At 43.2% G+C, this 10,088-nt stretch overlaps 1 protein-coding gene across 1 annotated transcript; it reads right to left on the bottom strand.

Annotated features, from left to right (window-relative positions):
* Nucleotides 1-7,088: 7,088 nt before the first annotated feature.
* LOC310778450 (uncharacterized protein) lies at nt 7,089-9,411 on the bottom strand. The gene is made up of 3 exons (XM_083638884.1): nt 8,685-9,411; nt 8,281-8,395; nt 7,089-7,649 (listed from the first exon to the last, which is right to left on the bottom strand). The coding sequence occupies exons 1-3, from the start codon at nt 9,407-9,409 to the stop codon at nt 7,128-7,130; spliced, it is 1,362 nt and encodes a 453-aa protein (XP_083495010.1). The 5' UTR covers nt 9,410-9,411; the 3' UTR covers nt 7,089-7,127.
* Between the last annotated feature and the right edge of the window lie 677 nt (nt 9,412-10,088).

Genomic DNA, 10,088 nt, shown 5'->3' with positions numbered 1-10,088 from the left:
TGAAACGTTTTATGAGGTGAGTTTAACCCTGCAAGACCCGATGTTGCAGAATTACATCATTTGATCTAAAACAGGTACAAATGTTTCTCTCCCCCCTTCCCCCCACATAAACATAGTCATTGGGTCCTATTGTTCAGTCTCACAATGGATAGGACATTTGTATATAAGTCCCACCCAACAAGGTCATGATGATCTATCACAACTTCCAGAACTTGGCTGAGCAACCACACTTTGTTTCATTGGACTGGGTTGATCAAATCTAAGTAAGTAAAATGCCTTTAATATTTTTTTTGTGATCATTAAAATGACTAGAACATGTAGGCTACATATGTTGTTATTGTGAAATACATTCCCCAAATATAAATTAGAGCATGTTTTATATCTGTATTTCTACAACACTGGGAGAGTGTGGCAGCAAATAGCCATGTTGTAAGTTTACATACTGGATAAGTGTAGTCTAAATAGACATGTTTTGTCAGGGATCTACTAGTTTTCACAATATCTTTTAAATTACACACATTTTCTACACATTCCATACAATATTATATATATATATATCTATATATATCTATATATATATATATATATATATATATATATATATATATATATATATATATATATATATATATATAGTATAATGCTTATCTATTTTTACTTTAATTTATAATCCAATAATACTTGTAACCCATTGTACTAGAAGATGAATTCCAAACGTATATGCAATAGCATATCACTTTTCACTGCAGTTTCTCCTTCTGTTTGTGCATATCTGCCCATTATTTTTGCTCAATCCATAGTAAAAGCAGTTAGTTCTGGGAAGATGCTGGTAGATGCCTGTTGCAATTTGGTAGAACATGTTCAGAAATGCAGGGTGTGGTCCTAAGTGGGGGGCTGCATGCATTCCTTTTACGATGATAATCAGAGCACAATAGGTTGGTCAGACAGTATTGTGTGACTTGTGAAATGTGTGAATAGGTTACTTGTGGAAACACTTTGCCCCACCACCCATACTAGAGCTAATCCCATTTTATTTTTTTCATTTCAGAATGTCAAGGAGACAGCATCGCTACAGTGTGCAGGATGTGATTGATGCTGTCCGGAATGGAGAGAGTGATGTGGACATACAATTTGAGGATGAAACTGATGAAGAGTCAGATGGAGAAGCCTGTGGAGAATTGGACAACGAAAACCAACCACCCACTGACTGCCCAGCCGATGCAGACATTGAGCCCCGCCCGGCCAAACATGCCAAGCCCCGTGACAGATCTCGCTGGCAGAAAAAAGATTTCACCAGACCTAATACTGATTTTTCTGGTCCATCAGAAGATGTGATTTCCATACACACACCACTGGAATACTTCCGACAGCTTGTGTCCAAAGACATGATTCAGTCTCTGACGACAAACACAAATGAATACAGCCTTCAAACAAAAGGAACATCTGTAAACACCAATACAAAGGAAATAGAGAAAATGGTGGGCATGTATCTGAAGATGGGCCTAGTACAAATGGCTGGAAGTCGAATGTACTGGGAGACAGACACGCGATACCCCCCTGTTGCTGATGTGATGCCCCGTAACAGATTCCAGTCGTTGTTGACTTCCTTACATTTAGTCAACAACTTGACGGTGTCAGAGACGGAAAAGAAGGACAAACTCTGGAAAATCAGACCATGGCTTGATTCATTCAGAGAGAAGTGCCTACAGGTGGTACCAGAAGAGCACAACTCTGCACCACTCTGTGACAACAGGGCGGTCACAGGAACAGAACCTGTGCAGAAGGTTCAACGCTGGGACAAAGCCAACAAGACCTACATTGAAGTTGAAAGGCCTTACACCGTGGGTAACTACAACCAATACATGGAAGGTGTGGATTTATTGGACTCATTCACAGCCAGATACAAGTTCCCCCTGAAATCCCACCGCTGGTACATGTACATCTTCTGGCACACCATCACCCTTGCTGTGGTCAAAGCCTGGCTCCTCTACAAGCGGGACTGCCAAGCTCTCAAGGAGAAAGAGACACTGAACTTGAGACAGTTCCAGGGGCAGCTAGCATCCTCTCTCATTCTGGTAAGAATCAATTTCTGTCATTTATTATTTGTCATACTTTTTAATATTTCAATGTTTGCAATATCTCAGACTTGTATCTTAATGTATCTTTGACATGTATATTAATAGATTCTATTCTAATCAGGTGGACACAGTCAGAACTCCAAAGAGTGGACGGCCATCTTCAGGCAATGGAAGCCCAGTGACACAGGCCGTGGCGACAAGCAGCGCTCTGAATGCTCGGAAGAGACCATCCTCGGGTGATGGGAGTCCAAACAGCGTCCCACCCAAGAGATCATGTGGACACCTGCCACTGGATGTGCGCAAGGACCAGACTGGACATTTCCCAATGAAGACACAGAGAGGGCGCTGCAGACATTGCCCTGGAGGGTACACCAACACACAATGCCGCAAGTGTGACGCTCGTCTTTGCTTTTCAGAGGCCAGGAACTGTTTCTGGGACTATCACTGCAAATGAACAAGTAGTGGTGTGAAATGATGTCATATCAAAGTCATATGCAAAGCCACTTGCACTACTTCTGTAGCCTACCCTGGGAAGATGCTGAAGATGCATGTTTTTAATTTCATATTATATACTGTTCTCGGGCTATATGATAAGCAATCAACAATGCAAATGAACCCTTTAGTTGTTTTACTGAAGTACAAACCTTCACCCAACGTTGTAAAATTCCAATAAAACCTTACAAAAACAAAAACTTTGCAAACACTTCATTATCATCTCCGAAGGCCTCCTCCAACACCATCTGAAAGGTTGCATTTTTTTTTAAACGTTTTACCTTAGTCTGGGTTTTACAGAGATGACACTCAGTTCTCTCCTCTCCTGCCTTTGTCTCTTTCTTCCTCCTTGTGTGTGTGATAGGGAAATAAAAATAGCAGCAGTTCAGTTAGCAATCTCTTGGACAGAAACCAAAATGATCATAGATTCTGTATAATCTAGAACAGTGATTCTCAACGTAATGACCCTAAATTAATCCATATATTAATATGACTTATTATTATTAACCCGTATGGCCACAGAATCCATTTGATGAGATGTTGTCTCTGCCGTCAAAGTGAATCAATGTCTATTGCCCACATTTGAACCATTACAGAGACAAAGACAGAGACACATAGCTACACACAAGACCCCCCAAACCGATCAAATCCAAATGTATATATATATTTTTGCATTACATTTTGAGCAATATTTATATGGATTAAGTTACACAGTAATTAAACTGCCTTATATATTGAGAAGGGAGCAAAAATATCCAGCGATAGGACACACAAAACACACAAGGATCTCACTTACACCCTGGAAATTCATACAAAAATACCCAGCAGAGTGTGAGCATAATACTTTAGGATTATCATGTATCTGTACTTTACTGATTATTTATTTTTCTGACAATTTTTTACTTTTACTCCCTACATTTTAACACAAATATCTGTACTTTCTACTCCTTACATTTGCGAAACAGGCTAGTTACTTTACCCTGTTGATGTAACGTCTGTCTCTCTCGTCTCGCACTCCCAGCTTTCACGGAATTCACGCATTATGTGAGCCTTTTTTGTGGGAAAACCATATCTCAATTATTAATCAAAGTATAGTCTTTAATGTGTTTGGAGGGGATCTGTTTAATAGTCTTCAAATCCTACCACTATAATTGGAGGCATGTCTGTCTATGTATTTCTCTCCGGAGTTGCAAGACGTGTGCCGTTGCTCCGATCTCCTCCGAAATTTGCCAAAACACTTTTCAGGGATGTGGCAGGGATGTGGCATGACATCATCAGTGATGTCACAATGTCATAAATCACTGATGATGTCACCTGATGATGTCACAGTGATGAGGTCATAAATCACTAGTACAGTTCGCTCTCCGTGTGGCATGAATTTCTCACTCGCTTCACTGCAGAAACAGGCATGTATCTCGGCTTCCTGTTCAGAGACTGGTGCTTTTGGTGAAAACAACCTACATTCAAGTGTTGATAACTAAAGAATGGAAGAATGTCACATGATGTCACTCGACCAATTGTGATGTCATCAGTGATGTCACTCGAGCAATTGTGATGTCATCAGTGATGTCACCTGAGCGATAGTGATGTCATCAGAGAGTGATGTCATCAGTGATGTCACTCGAGCAATTGTGATGTCATCAAACTGTCCCTTCATAAAGTTTGAGATGCAGCGTGAGCGTACACAGCTCAGGGAGCCCCAGCAGCCTGCGGTTGCCCAGCAGATGCCACGCGAGCAGCCTGCAGTTCGACAGCAGATGCAGCCCCAGCAGATGCCCGTAGGTGCCCAGCAGATGCCTGCATGGTGGCCCCCACGCCGTGCCCTGCAGCCACACAGTTCCTGGGATCAGGAAGAGCAGTACTGCCCCGAGTACACACAACTGGACTAATCTGGACAATGTATAATGCACACAATGCACACTACCTCAAACAACCTCAGTTTTGGGGCACACTCTATATATTTGTTTTCCCCCTGTGCTGCTTGTTGTTTAATTGTACCTTTTATTTAACGGTTTTGGGGGGTCTATTGCTTGCGATGCAGATGTACAGTTTTTATGCCTCTGCCGGCGATAGCCAGGCCGGAGGCATTATGGATCCGGGTTGTCCGTCCGTACGTCCATCCGTACATCCATCCGTCCGATGTTTGTTAACGCGATATCTGAGGAACGCCTTGACGGAATTTCATCAAATTTGCCTCAAACATCGACTTGGACCCAAGGATGAACTGATTAGATTTTGGTGGCCAAAGGTCAAAGGTCAAGGTCACTGTGACCTCTCGATCACCATTTTCAAGCTTGTTAGTGCAACATCTCAGAAATGCCTTGACGGAGTTTAATCAAATTTGCCTCAAACATCGACTTGGACAAGGATGAACCCATTCGATTTTCGTGGTCAAAGGTCAAGGTCACTGTGACCTCACGAATGCCATTCCCAAGTTTGTTAAAGCGATATCTCAAGAACGGCTTGATGGAATTTCTGCCAATTTGGCTCAAACGTCGACTTGGGCGCAAGGATGAAAGGATTACATTTTGGTGATCAAAGGTCAAGGTCACTGTGACCTCTCCAACGCCATTTTCAAGCTTGTTAACGCCATATCTCAGGAATGCCTTGACGGAATTTCATCAAATTTGCCTCAAACATTAACTTGGCCTCAAGGATGAACTGATTACATTTTGGTGGTCAAACTTCAAGGTCACTGTGACCTCACGAACGCCATTCCCAAGTTGGTTAACGCAACATCTCAAGAACGGCTTGATAGAATTTCTTCTGATTTGGCTCAAACATCCACTTGGACTCAAGGATGAACTGATTACATTTTGGTGGTCAAAGTTCAAGGTCACTGTGACCTCACACACCCAATTTCCAAGCTCTGTAACGCAACATCTCAGTAGCGCATTGACGGAAGTTCTACCAATTTGCCTCAAATGGCGATTTGGACTCAAGAATTAACTAATGGCGGAAGCATAAGTCCGCGTTGCGGTCGTTCTAGTTTTTTCACAGTTCTGTGCTGCATATACTGTACATCAATGTGCAATGCTTGTTCCAAGTGCTTGTTGTGTCTCTTGTTTTCCTGCACCCATATGCCCTGTTATTTTGTACTATGTTGTAAACGGAGTCCACAGCACAAGAATTTCACACGTGATACTTGTACTACGGAGTGACAAGAAAAAATCTTGAATCTTGTGATCCACATGCCATTTGAAAGTGACGTTTCATGTTAATTATCCTCTTTGTGTCACAATACCCTGGTGGTGGCTGTTTTTGTGCACAACGTATTGGTGATCAGCCATTGAGACACAGATGTCCAGGACAAAAAGATTAGAATTGCCCTGTACATGGTGGTTAATTATCCTCTTTATAATCACAATACCCTGGTGGTGGCTGTTTTTGTGCACAACGTATTGAGCCATGGGCCAATGGGTGATCACTGATCAGCCATTGAGACACAGATGTCCAGGACAAAAAGATTAGAATTGCCCTGTACATGGTGGTTAATTATCCTCTTTATAATCACAATACCCTGATGGCTGTTTTAGCAGAGAACCAGTCATTGGCCATCAACAACATTGAGACACAGACGTCCAGAACAAAAAAGATGAAAATTGCCTTCTTTAAAATCACAATACCTTGATGGCTGTTTTTTTCAGAGAACCTATTATGGGCCATCAGCTACACTGAGACAGACGTCCAGGACAAATAGATGAAAATTGCCCTGTACATGGCGGTTAATTATCCTCTTTATAATCACAATACCCTGATGGCTGTTTATGCAGAGAACCAGTCATTGGCCATCAGGCACATCTAGAATGCTCACTCCCTCCGTTCATTGTGATTTAGATCTTAGAGATGGATTAGCATCTTTGCATTGCATCAAGTTGAAATACTCAGAAAACATGACTTGACTAAACAGGTTAGGTGTGGATGTGATATGCTGTGATTGAAGTAAATGGCTATCTACACAGTCACATTTGTGCAGCACTGCGACCTTCGATGTCACCATTTATTTTAGCAGCTGTTCATATGAGCTTTTATTGTATGCTTTGATCATGATTATTTAATGCTTGCAAATTTCCAGAGTAACAGATCAACTTTATCTATCTATTCTATCCTTCTTTAGTCTGTGATTATTTCTAAAGTTACATTATTCATATTATTATTATCCTAAACTTGGAAACATGTCTAAAATCAAGCATTTTCTAAACTTTCAATATTGTACACAGGTATAGACTGGTATAAATATGAACACATTTTTAAGGGATTTTCACACAGTTGTGTATAAAGAAGACAAAAGTGGATTGATTATTTGAATTTTATTTAGCCAGGTAGAATCACAGACCAGAGGATTTACACGGTTTCTGACCTGACCAAAAAGGATATGAAAAGCAAGCAAACAAGAAAAAAAAAATCCAAACTCAAAACTTTGGACGGCCCCTGATCAAGAACTAAAGAAATACAAACAATATCAATTAACATGTGAACTGTTAGCTGTCACATGCCACACGGAAGGTGAATAAAACACAGGCTGTGTGTGGATGAGCAACACTTTGGAAATTGTCTTTAATTTTGGACCCTGCGCGGTGGAACAATGGTCATCATAGCCTCTCTGATCCGCTGTGTGCTACCTGCCTGGGGCGGACGCAGCGCTGGTTCAGGCTGTTGGACCCTGCGCGGTGGGACAATGGTCATCATAGCCTCTCTGATCCGCTGTGTGCTACCTGCCTGGGGCGGACGCAGCTCTGGTTCAGGCTGTTCTGGGAGGTCAGGGTTCCACTCTGCCAGAAAACTGTCTTTCTGGATCTCGCACACATTGTGCAGAATGCAGCAGGCTCCAACAATGTCTGGCACGAGTGAAATGAGCACATCATTGCGCTTTGCAAGGCACCTCCAACGACCCTTCAAACGCCCAAACGCATTTTCAACCACCATTCGCGCTGAGCTCAAACGGAAGTTGAAGTTGTCCTGTTCGGGAGTCAGGTGATGGTGACGTGTGAAGCCTTTCATCAGCCACTTCTTCAGAGGGTACGCACCGTCTCCAATGAGATGTACGGGTACCTCCACACCGTTCACATCCATGGATTTCTGTGCAGAAACATATATTAAAATTAGAAAAATATATAGAGTTTACACTTGTGCTAGGCTTGATTGTTACCTACTAGTACTACACTGGGCTGCTGGGAACATAGTAGCCTCAACGCGAGACTCATCAGTCGTTCTTCCTCGGAGTCTCGGATGCACTGTCCCTACAGCCACCACAACGCCCGCTAAGTGGCTGCACGTGATATACACGCTATCAATCACAATAAAACTGTACCCACCTCATGATGTGGGTGCCCTGGCACTCCCAAATAGTGCATACTTTCCAATACCGAGCCCTTTTTCACATGCAGTGCCGAAGTTTGTGTGGTTGGGAGGGTGTAGTGCAGTTTACAATTTTGAGCATCGGCTCTGCCATGTGAAAAAGTGCCCGGTATTGGAAAGTATGCACTATTTGGGAGTGCCAGGGTACCCATCACATGGGTAACAACATTGTCTCGGAGGTGGGTACAGTTTTATTGTGGTTGATAGCGTCTATATCGTGCAGCCACTTAGCCGGCGTTGCAGTGGCTGTAGGGACCGTGCATCCGACTCTGAAGGAAGAATGGCTGATGAGTCTCGCGTTGAGGCTAGGAACATGTGGAAAAAAATAGTCAAAGTCATAGGTCCTACATACCTCCCGGGGGAACAAGTGACCATCATTTCCTTCTGCCATATTGAAGATAGGGGAGTTGGCAAGCACTCTTGCATCGTGTGTTCGTCCAGGCCAACCCACGTATATATCTGTGAAGCTGAACACAAAACAACCAGCATGAGCAAAACGGACCACATTGCACCTGTTAATACTCAATTGACTGTTGTAACACAGATGTGTAAAATTACTCCTGGCACCTCCTCATTGCAGCTAAAAGACTAAAAGAGGCCTTGCAATAGAATAACAGGCTATGTAATAAGTATATTACATACTATCTACCTATGCTGTTATTATGTAACAGAGTATGTACTATCGCTGTGTGTGTGTGTGTAATGATCAGACAGGAGCTAATAATTAATACGTATTATATGAATAGAGCAGCTTACCAGAAATTGTGGTCTACAACCCCTTGCAGTACAATGGAATGCCAGCCTTTCCGATTGTAGTAAGAAGTTGGATCCTCCCTCGGAGCTATAACGGGAATGTCGCTTCTATCGATTGCCCCCGCACACATTGGATAACCTCGGTGTGCAAATCCATCTAGGGTCTTCTGTAGCTGTTCCCCCTTCGGTAGGCAAATGAAACGGCTGTGATGGTTCCTTAGAGCAGATGTGACTTCCCGCACCAGGTAGCCCACAGTAGACAGTCCTACACCAAAGACACGGCTGATCGTTCTGTACTCGCTTTCGCTTGGTGAAGCATACCACCAAAGCACAATTGCCAGTCGCAAACGTGCTTTTAGTGGTTGCCCGATCTTGCGTGTTAGTGCGGGTCCCACCAGACTCAGCACATACTCGAATGTACACCGGGACATGCGAAAATGACACTTCCAGTCCGCGTCGTCAAAGTTCTTTAGAACATCTGCCCAGAATAACTGCCCGCCTTGCCGCCCTCGCTTCCACATGGCTCTCTCACGCTGGAGCCCAAGCGACGCACACAGTGAAACAACCTTTGTGTGGTGGAATATCTGTGCACGTCGTCTAGCCGCTGTGTATCTTCTTCTGCTCAGAATTAGGTCCCTTTTCAGTCTCTTAATTACTTTTCTGCGTTGCCGAGTACGCGCGAGCTGATATTTCAGAAGCAACATCAACACAACAACACGCGGCTCCATCTTTGCTGTTTACTTTTTCGACTTCCTGACTCGCGGGCTCGCCTCCGCAGCACAATTTATGCGTCATGCCCCACCCATGGATGTATTGGCCCCACCCCACTCCACCCCTCTCCACCCCACTCCTCGCCTCCCCCCGCCCCCGCGCTCACCCCGCCCCGCGCTCTACATTACATCTACAAGTGCCTCAAAGCATATGCTCTACCAAAACTGACTTGAAGGACTGTCAGTTTATTCATTTTAATTTCCTATATTCCTTCAGTGACTGCGTTTCAAACAAATCCAGGACCAGAGATTAAATACCATCAGCATACACCACTGGTAGCCAATCCTACTGCTATAACTGGAGAGCTGTGTGTGTCTGTGTGAGCTCGGTTCATTGTTTCCAGAGTCCCCACCCTAGCATTGAGCTCGCATAGCGTGCAAAAATTCAAGTTATCTTAATATGACGTGAGGTTCAGTTAGCTTTGCACAGAAGCAGCCGGTAGAAATACTTTTTACTTTTATACTTGATTACATTTCAGAGCCTGTATTTTTTTTTTTTTTTTACTTTTACTTGAGTAAACAAGTTGAATCAGTACTTCTACCAGTCTTTTTCTTACACAAAGTACTGTAGCCTACTTCTACTAAGAATGTGTACTTTTCCCATCTCTGCCTACCATAGGCTACAGATGTGAAATTC

Source organism: Poromitra crassiceps, assembly GCF_964638095.1.
Source record: "Poromitra crassiceps genome assembly, chromosome: 6".
Taxonomy (NCBI): domain Eukaryota; kingdom Metazoa; phylum Chordata; class Actinopteri; order Beryciformes; family Melamphaidae; genus Poromitra; species Poromitra crassiceps.
This window is presented reverse-complemented; position numbering and strand designations above follow the sequence as displayed.

Coding starts and splice junctions, on each gene's coding strand:
- LOC310778450 (XM_083638884.1), bottom strand. CDS start 9,409: ATGGAGCCGCGTGTTGTTGTGTTGATGTTGCTTCTGAAATATCAGCTC. Junction 8,396..8,684: donor GTTGTAGACCACAATTTCTG/GTAAGCTGCTCT, acceptor TTTTGTGTTCAG/CTTCACAGATATATACGTGG. Junction 7,650..8,280: donor GTCACTTGTTCCCCCGGGAG/GTATGTAGGACC, acceptor GTTTCTGCACAG/AAATCCATGGATGTGAACGG.